This window comes from Cottoperca gobio, chromosome 7 (genome assembly GCF_900634415.1).
Source record: "Cottoperca gobio chromosome 7, fCotGob3.1, whole genome shotgun sequence".
NCBI lineage: Eukaryota > Metazoa > Chordata > Actinopteri > Perciformes > Bovichtidae > Cottoperca > Cottoperca gobio.
In genome coordinates, this window is record NC_041361.1 from 2781574 (window position 1) to 2800448 (window position 18875).

The 18875-nt window shown below is 38.9% G+C and overlaps 1 protein-coding gene across 6 annotated transcripts in view; it reads right to left on the reverse strand.

The window, feature by feature from the left end:
* Positions 1 to 8199: 8199 nt before the first annotated feature.
* plekhg5b (pleckstrin homology domain containing, family G (with RhoGef domain) member 5b) overlaps positions 8200 to 18875 on the reverse strand; it is a 61385-nt gene continuing 50709 nt past the window's right edge. For 4 of the 6 annotated variants that reach the window (XM_029436674.1, XM_029436679.1, XM_029436678.1 and 1 more), the window contains 13 exons: positions 16526 to 16717; positions 15130 to 15300; positions 13908 to 14003; positions 13366 to 13566; positions 12758 to 12868; positions 12481 to 12630; positions 11868 to 12005; positions 11617 to 11736; positions 11303 to 11435; positions 10640 to 10755; positions 10383 to 10534; positions 9112 to 10161; positions 8200 to 8965 (listed from right to left, as the gene is read on the reverse strand). In XM_029436674.1, the coding sequence (XP_029292534.1) occupies positions 8956 to 8965; positions 9112 to 10161; positions 10383 to 10534; positions 10640 to 10755; positions 11303 to 11435; positions 11617 to 11736; positions 11868 to 12005; positions 12481 to 12630; positions 12758 to 12868; positions 13366 to 13566; positions 13908 to 14003; positions 15130 to 15300; positions 16526 to 16717 (2640 nt within the window). In that variant the 3' untranslated portion in view covers positions 8200 to 8955. Of the gene's footprint in view, positions 8966 to 9107; positions 10162 to 10382; positions 10535 to 10639; positions 10756 to 11302; positions 11436 to 11616; positions 11737 to 11867; positions 12006 to 12480; positions 12631 to 12757; positions 12869 to 13365; positions 13567 to 13907; positions 14004 to 15129; positions 15301 to 16525; positions 16718 to 18875 lie in introns of those variants that run through there. The other 2 variants (XM_029436675.1, XM_029436680.1) reach the window with 1 other exon arrangement.

Sequence of the window (18875 nt, forward strand, 5' to 3'; positions counted from 1 at the left end):
AGTTGTTTCTATCCATCAAATGTGACATTTGAGCAGCAAGCATCATGGATGTACACACAGTCCGCCTCCTCTCATCTCACCGCAGTCCATTAATTGTGTGATTGTGCTGTAAATATTAAATGTGTCAGACTTAATCCTTCTGTCCTCCTCGAGCATAGCTTCTCTTCGAACGAGTTCCCATTTAATTTAGAAATGGGTGATTTGCATTTCATGTTTTAGGTTGCTGCTCTAAGACGACAATATTGTAATTACAGTAAGCTTCTTTTAAGCTGATACAATTATTGAGGTGAGGAGTTTATATTGTCGTGTGAAAGTGGGACCTTATGCTCTTTCAATTTAGAAAACAACACAACTTTTACCAGGATAAAGACATTTGATCCTCGAGCATATGCCACGTCTTTGTGGAATGAATTTATGCCAGAGAGCAGCTGGCAATACATTATCACCTTGATACTACTGTCAAACAGAGGAAGCATCAGCCGTGATTAATTCTGTCAAGGAGTCCAAACAGACCTGTGGTGGAAGAAGCACTCAGATATTTGAAATACTAAAAATATCAATATAAAAATGTAAAGATTCTCTATTGCAAGTAAAAGTTGTGACTGATATTTTTATATATTACATTATACAATTGTTAATACTAATGCACACATTTAATTTCACCATTTTAGCTGGTAAAGGTGGAACTAGTTGATCTATTTTAGATAGTTGGGTAGTTTAGTCCAGTGGTTCCCAACCTAGGGATTGGGAAACCTCCAAAGGGTCGCAAGATATATCTGAGGGGTCGTGAGATGATCACGATGGCAGGAAAGAAGACAAAAACTTAAGGAACATCAAGATTGTTCATTTATGTTATGTGTATGCGCAGCAGCAGCAGCAGCAGCAGTATCAGCAGCAGCAGCAGCAGCATCAGCAGCAGCAGCAGCAGCAGCAGCAGCAGCAGCATCAGCAGCAGCAGCAGCAGCAACAGCACCTTTAAAAGATACATGGTGCTTTAAAGTAAAAAGCAAAAACAAACAATGAATGTAGATTAAATCGAAAACATAAATTATAAAACAACATAACCTAATTTAAATAATTACAACAAATACGATCAAACAAGCCATGCAATAAAAGTTAGTGTTGAGATTTAAAAGTTAATAGTGTGAATTGCTTAAAACTGAAGAATGGTGCGTTTTATTTATTTTATCACAAACCTTGTGTTGACCAATACCAGTAAAATCTTTATGTGGTTGGCAAAACTGAACCCTCTCATCATCTCTGTGTCGCAAAGCGAGTTTTAAACATCTCATATGGGTTTCTCTGTAGTTACTTGTCTACTTAACCCTGTTTTTAGGGGTCCATGAGAGCAGAAAAAGGACCAGATGTTCTTGTGCACCATGTGAAGGTCAAAGCCGCCAGTCTAATGGCAGTGCGTGGTTGTGATCGAGGGCAGATGTTTACAGGGTTATCCATTCCATATGGCTGCCACTCGTCCACGGGCCTTTTCACAGCACAGCTCTTGTAAACACGCTTTAGTTTGCTGTTCTCTTTTTTTTTGCCCCTGTAAAACATGTCCTATATCCAATCACCTACTCTCTCTAAAGGGGATGATGTTGATGAATGGGAATGTGTAGTGGTTGTAGTGACCTATAAGCCCCTACTGAGATTACAGGCAGGCAGCCAGGCCTGGCCAGGGCACCAGGAAACAGCTAGAGCTTAGAGAGGGATTGTTTAGATAGACAATGGTGTCTACCTGGTTTTAATCCCCGCTCAAAAAGAGTACAGGGGATTGGCAGAGTTTAATAAATGAAAGTGCTCCTATAATCAGGATTTGCCAAAGTGCCCCTTTGTGTTAATCGGACATTTTTTACAGCATGGTTTTTGACATCTGCCACAGCAGGTGGTGTTAACCCCATGTCTGCCCTCATCTGCATGCAGTGCACATTTCCACCAGACAGACCAGACAAGCAGAGAACTGCACAGAACACACACGTAAACAAAAAGGGAGAGGTATGCAAAGTGTGAATATTTTAGCATTTTATATATCCACAGAAGTCTATGTTTCTCCAAAATGAAAATAGACATATTTATCTTAAAACCAGGATTCACAACTTGGAAAAAACCAGGTACCAGGTGACAAAAACTTCACATACCTGGAAAAAGAACATATGGGATGTAGCCGACATCACAGCTGACTATGGCACAACCCCATTACTTACTTAGTAAAGGCTAATAGAGCACGGATGTGTAATTACTTCATTGCTAAAATAGAAAGCTGCATTTTAATAATTAAAGTCCAGCATATCAGAGATGAAGCATAATAAAATTGTTTTAAAATCGAGGATTACAAGAGTAAATCCCGACGGGCCAGATGTGAGAGCGGGAGGGGCCGCTGCATTCTGGGACCAGATTAAACAGAAAATCCCACAGGACCGCACTGTCTTTTCTCTGCAGTTTAGGGGCTTGTGTGGACTCAACATGCTGTAATCCACCGATTAGCTGATATAATCACCTGTAAATACACCTTGGCCATGATGTTACTGCGTTCCATCAGGCCCCACTCTGCCCTGAATCACGTCCCACATGTGCGTCAGACACTTTGTTATGGAGACGGGTCAGATTTGAACTTTCTGGGAACCACAGGCAGACGCTCAGACCAGACAGACAGCTGGACCAGATACGTGATCTGAATGAGTTCCCAGAAACTAAACTGAACACGTGAATCCTGTTTAATATTAACTCTGAGTAGCCATAAATAATTCTACCGTAAGCATATTGAAATAGCACTTTGGTAACACTTTACTTCACTCCAACCCCCCCATTTCTATTTACAGTGGTGGAAAGTAACTAAATAAAAGTACTCAAGTTTTGTACTTCAATACAATCATGAGGTACTTTGAGTATTTCTATTTTCTGCTACTTTATACTTCTACTCGACTACAATTCAGAGGCAATATTGTACTTTTTATTCCACTACATGTATTTGATAACCTAGTTTACTTTGCAGATTCAGATGCATAATACAAAATATAATCAATCAATAAATCATGAAGTATTATTATAGGTTAAGATTATATAAAGCTGTATTGATCCATGGGGGGAGTTCACAACATACTCAGCAGTATATATTCTGCATAATGGGCAGTTTATTTGTAAGCTATTATTCTTTTGACATAATATAATATGAATTCAACATTCTATACTGAGACTTTTTTTATTTTATTTCAACATGCTGTATTACCACATGTCTTCATGGCATTTTTCGACACACTATATAACTTTTTCCTGATATACTGACTTTTAAAAACTTTTTATTACATACTAAACTATGACTTCTTTACTTTATGTACGATACTATGACTTCTTTACTTTATGTACGATACTATGACTTCTTTACTTTACGTACTATACTATGACTTCTTTACTTTACGTACTATACTATGTCTTCTTTACTTTTCTTTATGTGCTATACTATGACTTCTTTACTTTACGTACTATACTATGACTTCTTTACTTTACGTACTATACTATGTCTTCTTTACTTTTCTTTATGTGCTATACTATGACTTCTTTACTTTACGTACTATACTATGACTTCTTTACTTTACGTACTATACTATGACTTCTTTACTTTTCTTTATGTGCTATACTATGACTTCTTTACTTTACGTACTATACTATGACTTCTTTACTTTACGTACTATACTATGTCTTCTTTACTTTTCTTTATGTGCTATACTATGACTTCTTTATGTACTATACTGTGACTTCTTTACTTTACGTACTATACTATGACTTCTTTACTTTTCTTTATGTGCTATACTATGACTTCTTTACTTTACTTTATGTGCTATACTATGACTTCTTTACTTTTCTTTATGTGCTATACTATGACTTCTTTACTTTACTTTATGTACGATACTATGACTTCTTTACTTTTCTTTATGTGCTATACTATGACTTCTTTACTTTACTTTATGTACGATACTATGACTTCTTTACTTTTCTTTATGTGCTATACTATGACTTCTTTATGTACTATACTATGACTTCTTTACTTTACTTTATGTACGATACTATGACTTCTTTACTTTTCTTTATGTGCTATACTATGACTTCTTTACTTTACTTTATGTACGATACTATGACTTCTTTACTTTTCTTTATGTGCTATACTATGACTTCTTTATGTACTATACTATGACTTCTTTACTTTACTTTACGTACTATACTATGACTTCTTTACTTTACGTACTATACTATGACTTCTTTACTTTACGTACTATACTATGTCTTCTTTACTTTTCTTTATGTGCTATACTATGACTTCTTTACTTTTCTTTATGTGCTATACTATGACTTCTTTACTTTACGTACTATACTATGTCTTCTTTACTTTTCTTTACGTACTATACTATGACTTCTTTACTTTTCTTTACGTACTATACTATGACTTCTTTACTTTATGTACTATACTATGTCTTCTTTACTTTTCTTTATGTGCTATACTATGACTTCTTTACTTTTCTTTATGTACTATACTATGACTTCTTTACTTTTCTTTATGTGCTATACTATGACTTCTTTACTTTTCTTTACGTACTATACTATGACTTCTTTACTTTTCTTTACGTACTATACTATGACTTCTTTACTTTATGTACTATACTATGTCTTCTTTACTTTTCTTTATGTACTATACTATGACTTCTTTACTTTATGTACTATACTATGTCTTCTTTACTTTTCTTTATGTACTATACTATGACTTCTTTACTTTTCTTTACGTACTATACTATGACTTCTTTACTTTTCTTTATGTACTATACTATGACTTCTTTACTTTATGTACTATACTATGTCTTCTTTACTTTTCTTTATGTACTATACTATGACTTCTTTACTTTTCTTTACGTACTATACTATGACTTCTTTACTTTTCTTTATGTACTATACTATGACTTCTTTACTTTTCTTTACGTACTATACTATGACTTCTTTACTTTTCTTTATGTGCTATACTATGACTTCTTTACTTTTCTTTATGTACTATACTATGACTTCTTTACTTTACTTTATGTACTATACTATGACTTCTTTACTTTTCTTTACGTACTATACTATGACTTCTTTACTTTTCTTTACGTACTATACTATGACTTCTTTACTTTTCTTTACGTACTATACTATGACTTCTTTACTTTTCTTTATGTACTATACTATGACTTCTTTACTTTTCTTTACGTACTATACTATGACTTCTTTACTTTACTTTATGTACTATACTATGACTTCTTTACTTTACGTACTATACTATGACTTCTTTACTTTTCTTTATGTACTATACTATGACTTCTTTACTTTTCTTTACGTACTATACTATGACTTCTTTACTTTTCTTTATGTGCTATACTATGACTTCTTTACTTTTCTTTATGTACTATACTATGACTTCTTTACTTTACTTATGTACTATACTATGACTTCTTTACTTTTCTTTACGTACTATACTATGACTTCTTTACTTTTCTTTACGTACTATACTATGACTTCTTTACTTTTCTTTACGTACTATACTATGACTTCTTTACTTTACTTTATGTACTATACTATGACTTCTTTACTTTTCTTTATGTACTATACTGACTTCTTTACTTTTCTTTACGTACTATACTATGACTTCTTTACTTTACTTTATGTACTATACTATGACTTCTTTACTTTTCTTTATGTACTATACTATGACTTCTTTACTTTACTTTATGTACTATACTATGACTTCTTTACTTTACTTTATGTACTATACTGTGACTTCTTTACTTTACGTACTATTCTATGACTTCTTTACTTTTCTTTATGTACTATACTATGACTTCTTTACTTTACGTACTATACTATGACTTCTTTACTTTTCTTTATGTACTATACTATGACTTCTTTACTTTACTTTATGTACTATACTATGACTTCTTTACTTTTCTTTACGTACTATACTGTGACTTCTTTACTTTACTTTATGTACTATACTATGACTTCTTTACTTTACTTTATGTACTATACTATGACTTCTTTACTTTACTTTATGTACTATACTATGACTTCTTTACTTTTCTTTACGTACTATACTATGACTTCTTTACTTTACTTTACGTACTATACTGTGACTTCTTTACTTTACGTACTATACTATGACTTCTTTACTTTTCTTTACGTACTATACTATGACTTCTTTACTTTTCTTTATGTACTATACTATGACTTCTTTACGTACTATACTATGACTTCTTTACGTACTATACAATGATTTTTCATGACACATTTTACTATGACTTGGTCACGACCTCTGGTGTAATTCTTCTTCACCTTTCTGAACACATTTGTTCCCCGACTGCGTTAAAAACACGAGAGACAAGAGCGGTACGACCAGTTCATGATGCTTTAATGCTTAATGCCATTCAGTCTCAGCCTTTCCCCTCACATCACTCCATTACAATGGATTAAACCATTAAAAGAGGGATCAAGTATTTTAGCATTTTTATTCTGTAAGACACTTTAACGCCATTCCTGAAAGAGGAAACGCATGAGTTTGGTTCATAGCACATTCATGCCTGGCAAAGAAAGAAATATTAAGACTACATCAACAAAAAAATGTACAAATCATGGAAGCAAACAATATAAACAATATATTATATATAAAACATAGCAGGCATAATAAATATTACACATAAACAAAAAAACTAAAAGTAAACAGTTAACCTATTTGGTTTGGGCGATGTTTGGAATAAGGTTATAAATCACTGATCTGAAAAGCTGAACATCAGTGTGAATGTTAAGTAAATCTCCTGGAAAAGTTGTGTTCAACTGATTCACTCATTACAAAATATCCAACCCAAATCAATTTCTTATTAGTGTACACTAACAACATACAGACATTACTCTATGACCACGCTCTTGCTTGTGCCCTTGTGTGTGTGGCTTAACATTTGTCTCAAGAGTTGAATGTATACTCAAGCCATGATAGATATATATCAATATCTATATAAATATCAATATATATATAGATATATATCTATATCTATATAGATATATCTCTCTATATAGATTTATATATATACATATATCTATATATATATATATAGATATATGTATATATATAAATCTATATAGAGAGATTATCTATATAGATATATATATATATATATCTATATAAATCTATATATATATATATATGTTATATATCTATATATATATATATATATATATAATGATAGTATCTTATATTATATATATATATAATGTTATATATAAATCTATATAGAGGAGATATATCTATATAGATATAATATTATATATCTATATCTATATAATCTTTATATCTATATAGATACATATCTACTGTATATAACTATACATACATATATATACATATATATATATATATATATACATATATATATATATATATATATGATATACATATATACATTATATTATATCCCTATATATACATATATACATATATATATACATATATATATTATCTTCCATATATATATACATATATATATATATATCTATATATCTAATATATATATATAACATTTATATATACATATATATATATACATATATATATATATATCTATATCTATCTATATATATATATATATATCTATCTATATATATATATATATATATATCTATATATATATATATATATATATATATCTATATAGCTATATATCTATATATCTATATATCTATATATATATATATATATATATATATATATATATATATATATATATAGAGAGAGAGATAGAGAGAGATATAGATATATATAGATATATACATATCTACTGTATATATCTATATATAGATATACTGTATATCTATATCTCTATATATAGATATAGATATACTGTATATCTATATCTCTATATATAGATATATATAGATAAATACAGATATATACATATCTACTGTATATATCTATATATGTAGATATGTATGTATCTATATATAGAATTCAGGATATTCCTCAGAACAGCTTTAGTCACCCATATTCAGTCATTGTTTTGTTTTTTTAGGAAATCAACTCATTAGTTCAACAGACCAAATGGCATCACTTCAACCACCATCAACAGTGAAGGAGCGTCTGTGTGCTGGAACATGAACGGCTGTTTTGGACCTTTTAGGTGCACTTTTTGTTGGGAATCTTCCGGCTACTTCCATTGTTGGGTGTGTTCACAGGAGATGGGAATCAGTTTTGGTTCAGTCAGGAATCGAGGACCATGTTATCATTCGAACACTAGACATTCAAACACGCACACACGCACACACACACATTCACTCACACACACACCTGTACATGAACAGACACAAACAGCAAACAATAAATTCTAATCCATTGTGTGACTGTAAATGTATATTCACTCCTTAGTGATTCTTTTACTTAACATAGATAACTGTGCAATGTTCTTTTTCTTTTTTGTTAAAGCAAACCAGGAGTAGTATAAATATTAGGAGGATGTCCTCGGTGCTGTTGTTTTTTTTGTTTTTGTTTTTTTGCCACGTGTAGAGAGCATTTTCAAGACTCAGTGTTCTTCTCTTTGACTCTGGTGACGGAGAAGATGCAGGATTCAGCTACACTTCCAGTCCGGGTCACACTCCTCCCCCCCAGTCCGCCTTAAGGTCCCAGCCCCAATAATGCTACTTCCGTTGCAAAGTGCAAGCAGTTAATGTCTCTCTGCCTCTCCCTTCCATTCGAGAAATTCGGGAACCAATGCAACAGCAAAGAAAGAAAATGTTCAAAATGCAATAATGGTACGATCAGTGTCCAAAAAAAGCAACCAGAAGGGAGAGGGCAGCAAGAGAGAGTGCATTCGTGTCTCAAGAAATTCAGTCCATCGAAGCAAAACAAGTGTTCCTTATTATGTCCACATGCCACTGATCAGCTGTTTGGAAGAGTGGTTATACCTCCCTAGAAAAAGACACAAACAAACAACATTAATACACAAATCTAGAAGCAAATTCAATATAATTTCTTCAAATTAGAGGAATAATTGAAGTTAAAAGAGAAGATTAACAGCTTTTAATGTAGTAAATCTTACAGAAGTAGTGACTTACGATGCAGTGAGTGTGGAGTTGAGGACAAGAGTGGTGCGTATCCTATACAGCTGAGCTAGCGTCAGCTTCTTGTGCTGCTGTGCCGGTGATTTCCTCTTTTTAGGCGACATTTCCCCCGAATCACCGGTGGCTGTCGACTCTTCTTTCCTTTCTTCGCAGGCAGTTGAAGCCGTTTCCCCGTCTGAACTGTTGCTTTGGGACTCGGTGCCATCGCATGGTTCTGTGGGCGCCGTGTGGCCGTGCCTGACCTCCGCCCTCCTCAGGGTGGCAGAGAGTTTGCCGGAGGTCGTGCTTGAGCAGTCGTCAGACTGGTCGAGGTCACTGGAAAACAGCTCCGTGCAGTTCTGTCCCAGCTCCGTCAGGCTTCTACTGTGTGCCAGCGGCGATGTGTCCATGTCCCTACATTTCAACTGGTCCTGCGCCTTAGAGCTGAGTGGGTGTGTGTAGGATGAGGGGGTTTTACCATAGAGGCGCTGCAGCAGATTGTCCTCAGAGCGGGACAAGGCCAGAGTGGACAGACCCTGGAGGCAGTGCAGTCGTGGCTGAACATGAGGCCGTCTGCGAGGTTTAGAGGACTGGACTACTGACACCTGGGACCCCAGTGAGGCGGCATCCTCCTCCTCCTCCTCCTCCTCCTCCTCCTCCTCCTCTTCTACCTCGTGTAATTCTGCCTCCATGACCTCCCCGTCTCCCTCCTCTTCCTCGGCCTCCTCTCCTTCACTCTGGCCGGGTTGAGGCTGAAGATCTTCCAGGAGGGATTTAGGGGAGAGCGTACCGTAGGCGCTGTCCATGGAGAGCGAGCGACACTGGGGGTCCAGGTCCTTGCCGCCAGGCCCCGTCTCCTCATCGTGCTCCGAGAAAACACTGGAGTGAACTCTGAGGGGGCTCGTGGACTGAGACTGCTGCACCTCGGACCTTTCAGAGGGAGGATCCACATCAGAGTCTTTTTCACTGGTTCCCTCGAGGTTCATGGGGGAGGGAGGCTCTGGGTGTTCGCCTGGTTCATCAATGTCCATCACTGACAGGGTCTCAGTGGAACCATCCGATTGACTGAAAGGAGAGATTTGGTCAGTTGATTGGATCGACTCTGAACAACATTTGGTATTGGACGATACTTTTTCTTTATGCCAGTGGGGAAAGAAATGCTTGAATTGAGATGTTTGTTCATTAAAGAAATAAAAAAATTAATTGTAGGAAGTACGATGATGCAATTACTTGTACAATAGCAGGCGTTTAGAATATATTACAGTTGATTTTTTACAGTGTACTACCTTGAGTTTTGCTGGTTTTTGTGCCTCACGCATGGGGAACTTGAGTTGCTGCTCTCATCTTCCTCCTCCTCTTCCTCCTCGCCCTCCGTACTTCTCTTCAGGTTGTTCTGCTGCCGGAGGACCTCCTCAGTGCGAAGCCTCTGGAGCTGGTTCTGCAGGGTAAAAGACACATTCAGTATGCAACCCACAGTCTCTGAAATCTCATTTCCCAGCTCCATGTATTAAACTCTTAATAAGATATGAACTTGCTCTCCAACCTGGACGTTGCAGATTGCATCGGTCCAACTTCGCCCCTGGGCGGCGCTGTTGGCTTGGAAAGTGTAAGCTGCCACTGCACTCTTAAACTCATTGAGGTAGATGAGGATGAACGAGCCTACAGAAACAAAAAGCACCAAAATAATCAGTCTGTGATCTCCAGTGGTGGAATGTAACTAAGTACATTTACACAAGTACATTTTATAAAAGGTACGCTTACTTTACTTGAGTATTTCCAATGTATGTTACTTTATACTTCTACTCCACTACATCTGTCCGACAGTTTGTTACTTTAAAGATTGATTGAAGATTTTTCACCCAGCTCCAAATTTGGTTTGTTATAAGCTGAAGGAAGAATTCTTCTACTTCTTAAGCTAAATAAACTATTTTTAAACCCTCAGCTGGAAAATGCATCATCACTAAACTGAAAGAAAAAAAGACTTACGTAAGAGAAACATGATTCTCAGAGGACAGCGACGCTACAAACATGTGATGATCTTATAGAATATGATGCATTGCTGAAGACTAAACTACCCGACGTGATATAAAGGTGAGCACAACCTTAAACATTTACAGCCGTAAAATGCATCATACACATTAATATTAATCCAAAAAACACATATAGGGAACATTTCTACTGCACAATTCTTCCTCTGGTCCCTCACCAGGGTCTTTGAGCTCCTTGCAGACGACATTGTGGATGAGGAGAGGCTGGCGGATGATTTTGACTTTCTCCACTCTTTTCACCGGCTTGGTAATCAGCAGCAGGTCGGTGAACAGGACACAATAGACGTCCATCTGCGGAGGAGATAAACTCATCTCATGTCTGACGGAAACACATTTTCTTTTGTTCTACAGGTCAACCGTTTTATGTGAAATGTGAGGCGACCGCGCGGCGAACGCGAGAAACCAGATGTTGAGTGTAAAGATAAGAAGCGCTCATCGTGTGTTTACAAGCAGCCATGGGAGTCGGTCTTACCCTGCTGTCTTTGCCCTCTTTCATCTTCAGCGCTCCCTCAAGATGCAGCTGTCGAGTCTCCTCCGGGGAAGTTCCTCTCATGGGAGCCATGAGGTCGAAGCGGTTGTACTCCTTGAGGATCTGACAAAGACAAAAAAAAAAAGCATGAAGCCGAACGTTAACATAAAGTCTCGTATCTGACAGAGAAGAAGAAGAAGAAGACGTGGGAAAGCACTCAAGCGACCCCCCCCCCCCCATAAATCGTTTCTTACCTTCTCCACTTCTTCACTGCTGCCTTCTACGGCCTCGTAGGAGTCTAGTCGGGCAGAAATGGTGGCCAGCTTTTGTTGTTCCTGACGCTGTCGCATCTTGGACTCCACGCTGTTGATGAAGCCCTCGACTGCAGCCACCTTGAGGAGGAACAACACACATGTTCATTGTTTGTGCTCGATGCAAATGTCCCCTGTGACCTTTATACTAATACATATTATATCATTACATTATAATTGCTCATGCATTACTGTAAAATGTTATATCATATTTATATTTTACTTTTGTATTTGGCTGACGTGGAGCTCATTGTGAAATATTTTGTACAGAACGGCACCTAATAATTATTTTAATAATGGATTAATATTTTCTCCATTAAATAAACATATATATAATAAATACAATAAATACTATAAATTAAATAGTAAATATTCTGAATATATTGAGAGCTCAAAGTGGCTTTAAAAAAAAAAATGTAATTAAAAGAAAAATGTTTTGTATGCAAAAATTCCTAATTTGTTAAGTAACCAAAGTTATCAAATAAATGTAATGAAGTAAAAAATAAATATATTTCCATATGATGGTAACACGGTAACATCCCACCACCGTCCTCACCATGCTGTTGACGATGTCGCGGGCCGACGGCTCGTCCGTCTTCTTGAGAACACTCTTCAGCAGGAGTGGATATTTGGTGAGTCTCTGGTGAGGCTTCGCCAACATGTCGGCCAGCTTCAGACGGTTACACTGCTTGTGGGTCTCCGCCCACTGCATAGAGCCAGACAAAGGAAGGAAATCAGACAATTAATTAGTCAGAAATATGAAGACAACAAACCAGGAGTGTACTGCGAGCATCTGAGATTAGTTCACAGGCGAGAGGGCGGCGAGGACTGACCGTGACGTAGGTCCTGAAGAGCTCGTTGTCCCTGAGAAGCGTGCGCATGTTCTCCATGCAGCCTTCCTCCTCCATGCAGTAACGGATGTAGGGCTGGAACCTGGAGCCAAACTGAACACACACAAAGAAATACAAGCATCAGAGATATTACTCACGTCAACCTGAGGGAAAACTTATGTCCTTATGCAACAGCATTATGTTCTTACGGCATATGAAGGTACTTCAAAAACAAACTGATGCAATAAAAAGGTGTGATAAACATCAGCTTGAATGATCAAAATGGGGAAATATGTAGTGACACAAGAGTACTATACTTTTCCTGTAACCTTCAATCGGTTGGTTAAGACAGAGAAGGGTTTTTCCTCTAACTTCAACCAGTTGATAAAGAAAACACGCAACCTTTTCTGAGAAATGAGTCATTTTACTTTAGTTTGACCTCCTGAGCGAAGACATTACAAACCTACAGAATGTCTAAGACACAGCTTATAAACCAAACTGGAACCTCTCAGAAGATTTAAGGTCCGTGGGGGTTTGTACCTCCAGTACAGAAATGAATCAGCTTGTTAATGGAGATGTTGGAATATATTTACGCTGTGATTACAACTCACCGTCCTGAAGCCGTGGTGGAGGTCGGTGGGGTCGAGCAGAGCCCGGGCCTGCCTGGCCTTCTCCAGGACGGGCAGCATGACCTGGTTCCACAGGGACGTGTGGAGGCGGACAAGCTCCTGGATGTTACTGAACAGCTTGGCGGGCTCCACCTCCGTCAGCAGACCGCTCTCCTGCAGGTTCAGCAGCCCACACAAGAACAGCTGTGGAGGTGATACAAAGGAATATGAGTTTCTTCTTCTTTTTATTTAAAGGATTTAAAGGGTTAAAATTCTGAAAACATGAATAATTAGTCGTTATGATCAGAACTGATATATAATATTTTTATGGCAGTTTTGTGACGCAGACATTTGTCCTCTCAGGACATCAGAGGCACAAGGGTTAAGCTTACATACGGCCTTTAAAGCACATCACAGGTTAAAAGTCTTCTTGTATCGCTTACTGAGTAGTGATAAAGAATAGTGTTTAATCTCACCCCTAAAGAATGTCATTTATCTCAGTACAGAAGCCAGTTAATCTTTACAGCGCTCCTCTCTGCACTTACATCAGTGATGACTCGGAGTTTCTTTATGTAGGTTGCCTCCGTCTGCAGCAGCTCCCATATCGCCTCCTGCTGGTGGAACTGTCGCCGTGTCAGGGACTGCACACACAAACGCAGATCATATTATTAAATATAACAGATACATTTGTGACGCTACGTGCTGTGCTTAGGTTTTGCAGCATGTCGTATATATATATATATATATATATATATATATATATATATAGTATAATTTGCCTAAAGTCCATGTCCATGGAGATTAAATGTCTATATTTGTGTATTATTTGTATACATCTATTACATTTTTGTTTGTATGTAAGCTATTCATATTCATAAGAGGTCACTATATCGTGTTGTTAGACGCAGTTGTTGCCGAGTCATGCCCGGTGGAATGAGTCATGTAAACAAAACTGTTGACTCATTCATTCATTCTCTCAAAACACCAGAATAACTTGTTCTGATGTTTTCCAGAAACTCTCATGACCAACTTCCAGTCAGTGAAGCGGGGGCGCTGAGCGGTGATATGGATCCGTCCCGCTGTCCTGACTAGTCACGTACACATTAACAGCTGGAAGCCACAGCGACGTTGTGCAATCATCGTTTACTGTGGCGTGTATTGACAGTTTACTGACAGCAGTAAAAGAGTAAATTGCTTTGTAAGCATCATTCAGGGGAATCAGGGCAGGTGACACAAAGACGCATGACAAGGAAGTAAGAGTCAGCAGTGTACCGGGAAGCAGGATGTCAGTATACCTGTACTGTGAGTAAGCAGCTGTCATTTAAGGAGGGATGGGTGAACGTGGAGGTTTATGCATTTCTTTTTTATTTAAATGTTCCCTTGCAGATAAAAAGGTTGTACCAATGCTAATACATACTGCATGAATACATCTCTATATATAGATGGATAGATATTGGGGGGGAGGCTTTGCATGGCTCTTACTTTTATTTTATTTATTTATTTTACCTCAAACAAAACCACAGCAATAATATTTAAGTAAGTTGTAGTAACTTGGTGCTCACAATGTGTGTGTGTGTGTGTGTGTGTGTGTGTGTATGTGTGTGTGTGTGTGTGTGTGTGTGTGTGTATATAATATTGCTTCTTCCTTTAGGCTCATTCATTTTTCCCCTGCCAAGTTTTTATTTGATTTCAGTTTCCAGTCTGTGTAAACACAATTACCCCCCCGTCCCCCCCCCCCTGTCCCCCTCCAGCCTGTGTGTGCTGTACCTCCGAGTTGTCCAGTAGCATCTGCCAACTGTCCTCCAGGCTCAGGTTGGTCTCCTCCTCCTCGTCCTCCCAGGAGTCCTGGTGGAAGGAGAGCTGCTGCGGCACCTTGGGCAGTCCGAACAACATGTAGGAGTTGAGTTTGCTCTGGATCTGCTCCAGACGGTCAGCCTCCTGCGATGAGACGGGGATGATTTAAAAAAAAGAACAAGCCTAATTAATTGGAACAAGGTTAGCGGGCGAGACAGCGAGAGGAGACGCGAAAATAACTGTCAATTTCTGTCCTTTTGTGTGTCGATTTATCGTTACACTCAAACTGTAAGTAAAGATGAGTCCGAGCATTAGCATATAAATCCTGTCTTTACTGGCGCCTTAATTCTTAAATCCAACAGTAGCTGCTACTCAGCCCTTTGTTCAGTCTGACAGGCCTTACGTAGTTATGAAAATGAGCTCTGTGCATTGAGACCACTTTAACAATAGAAGACTCGGGAGTGGGGGCAAAAGCTACAGCATGGAGGGGGAAGATGGAGCAGGGGTTTATGGGTCATGAAAGCCTTCGACAAATTGCTGCTCCACGTCCACTAACACAGAGAAATTGTACAACGCATTTAGGAGTAAAGTTCAGTTTAGCACTTCTTTTTTAAAGTTTTGTGAAAGGAGGCACTGACAGTGGTTCATCCCTACAATGTGGACGGTGCAAGAGGTCCAGGTCCTGGGGAAGGATCTCTGGCCCTGGAGGGGTTAAGGGGGACGTTTAGGGTGAATAGAGATGAGACGGGCAGTGACAGATGACTGACAGATACTGCCTCTATCTGACATCTGTTACTGTGCAGGATGTGACCTCAGGGGAGAGAGAGAGGGAGACAATAGGAGTGTGTGTGTGCTTTATTAGACTGAACTTTGATTATTATTGTTGAAAACCTCTGATACAGAAGTGAAAGGAAAGCTTTGACACTTTGGGATTAAATATTGAGCTTTGGAGGTGCTGGAAGGAAGATGTTGTTACCTTTGGACGGAGCCAGGTTTGCCGTTTCGAGTTAACGTATTTCCTAAAATGTCACACTATCGTCAGTGAGCCGAGTTGTTTGAATTGAACATTGGAAAGAATTGAGCGAGGCTTTTCCTCCACCTACTCATTCCCAGAGGAAAGTATGCGAGCCAACAACACGAGACTTCGAAGGGAAATTACCTCACCAAAACTCGGGGGATACGGCCTTTCCGACCCCCCTCCCACTGCTGCTTGCTACAGGACAATGTTTTTTTTCAATGTCTGGGAAGCAATCTGGCCCCCTCACAACTTTTTCAATTTCTGTTTTACAGCCAAAGGGGAGAACGCTCCACTTTGCTTAAAACAGCTCTCTTATACTTCACGTGATCCCGTCTGTGTGATCAGTGTTACCTTGCCGAAGGGCCCCGTTCCAGCGTTGGAGCTGAAGAAGCCACTGAAGCGGCTGGCGGCACGGTTCTTCCAGCTGTCTGGACCGGCCCCGACGCCGCTCAGAGAGCCACCGACCCCTCCCAGAGCTTCAGGGGTGGGAATATTCGTCTCTCCCAGGTACTCTGTCATGTTCTTCCTGCGTCGAGCCTGACCCTGCAGAGGACAGAGAGAAACATTTACACAGGGAAAGAAATGATAACAGAAAATGAAAGAGGACAGACTGAGGGATTTTGTCAACTCAAGTGGAATGACAAAAGTTTCCAGTCAGACGGATGGAAAGAGACAATGAAGGAAAGAGAGAAATATACAAGGACAGGACAAACAGGAAATCAGAGGGGAATTCTGTGCAGAGGATGACATCAGCCGGACCGTTAAAGCTATCCTAATGATCACAAACAGGAGAGGGAAGGACTGCCATTTCCTTCGCGGCGAATGCTCATTACATCACAAGGAGGTTGTTCCATAAGAACAGACTGCCCCCGAGTCTGGCCATTGTTCCCCCCCCCCCCCCCCCCTCCATTGTTACCCTGTCAGCAGGCCCTGCCGCGCACCCTCGCTCATGCAATCTCTGTCCACTTTACGAGCACCAGCAAAGCAAACAAACAGGGGCCACACTCAGTATCTGAGGAAGCAGTTGTTTTTGCCGTTAGAGTGAGGAATCTGCTGGTGGGGAGTCAGGACACTGACCCCGCTTCAAACACAGTGACAAGGAACTTACATTCCAGGACGATGTTGCTGAAACTGACCGGCCATTCCAACTAAATTCTTTTACGGATTCCCCCCCCCCCGCCCCCTTCACATGCACATGCAAACACAATGCAGGCAAAACACTTATGCCCAAAGCTGGTAGGCTGCGAGGCCACAACCCCCCCCCCAAAAAAAGAAACATTTATATAAATACAGCAAAAACTTCCGTTTGGTCGGATACAGGATGTGTTAAGCTAATAGCCTCGCGCCGAATATTGAGTGTAAACAAAAATATAGATGAAATGATCTTCTAACCTAAAAAGAAACGGAGAAGAAGAGTGTGCAGCCGTACAGGTACCCTCTCCACCAGTCAGAGGGTAGCCCGGGGGACGAGGCCTGGGAGGTGAAGTCTACACTGCTGCTGGTAAAGCTTATTGCTAAGTTATTGCTGTAAGCATGTGGTAATTACTGAAAGATTCTCATCTCCCCCTCTCTTACATCATCTGAATTCCGATGGCTTGGTAGAAAGAAGACTTGTTTATGCTTTAAGTTAGAAAATCTAACTAAAACTGTAGCGTTGACAAAAGCAGAAGCACAGACGTTTCTTGCAGCAACACGCACACGGGATACAAAACATCTGAGGTTGTGCATCCCAGCTCCTAGAAGTAAACACCTTCCATTACACTTCAGATAAAGACTTATCAAAGTATAGAAGTCAGTGGCATGTATATGTAACAAAAAGACATGTAAACATTATGAATAGCTCTCGGCAAATTGTTTAGCATTTCCCATTTTAGGAAGAACGTGGCCAGAGCTTTGTGAAACCACTTAACGAGAGTAAAAGGCGCACAAGTGGCCTATACAGAGTTGCATAACAAGATAGTAAATCTGAGTGGGGGGGGAGGGGGTCCTACAGGTTTACAAAAAGCTTTTAGTCCTTTTATCTTTTTTAAAATGATGATGACCAAAGAGGAGAGTGACATAACTGCAAATAGACACGTTTGGCTTTAACACAGAAAGTAGAGTGAAAGGGGAAATGGGACACATTTATAGTCGCTGTAGTGAAAGGGAAACAAGCCTGGACCCATTTAGGGATTTCTTTTTTATTTCTTTTTTTTTTTTAAGGGGGACAATCTGGGCCAACTGGCCAAGGACACAGGTGTCAGGAAGTGTTTAGTCTCCATGGACAAACAGGGAAAGTCTGGACCCTGTGCTACTGACAGCAAACCAACAGGCACACCGAACCCTGGTTAGTTTAACGTCCGAGGTACGTGACAGCTGGCGTCTACGTCTTTACAATAAAAAAAAACAGATATCGGAGCTTTTCTTACAAAAAAACGTGTTTCGGCATTTAACATGAATACAAATCTGACAAACGGATGAAGAAAGCAAACATCTTGAATATCACAAAAGACAAGGCCAGGAAGCTGCTATTAAAAATGACACAGGGATAGAAGCTACGGACAGTTTCCCACCACATTCACAGTGCTCACCATTGAAGCCAGAGGCATGTCAAAAGTAACAAAAACCATCCTAATCCTTCAATTGGATTCATGGATCGCAGCCCATTCTGGAACCAGCTGCTGCGCTGTGTCAACTTCTAGCCTCCTCTCTCTCTCTCTCT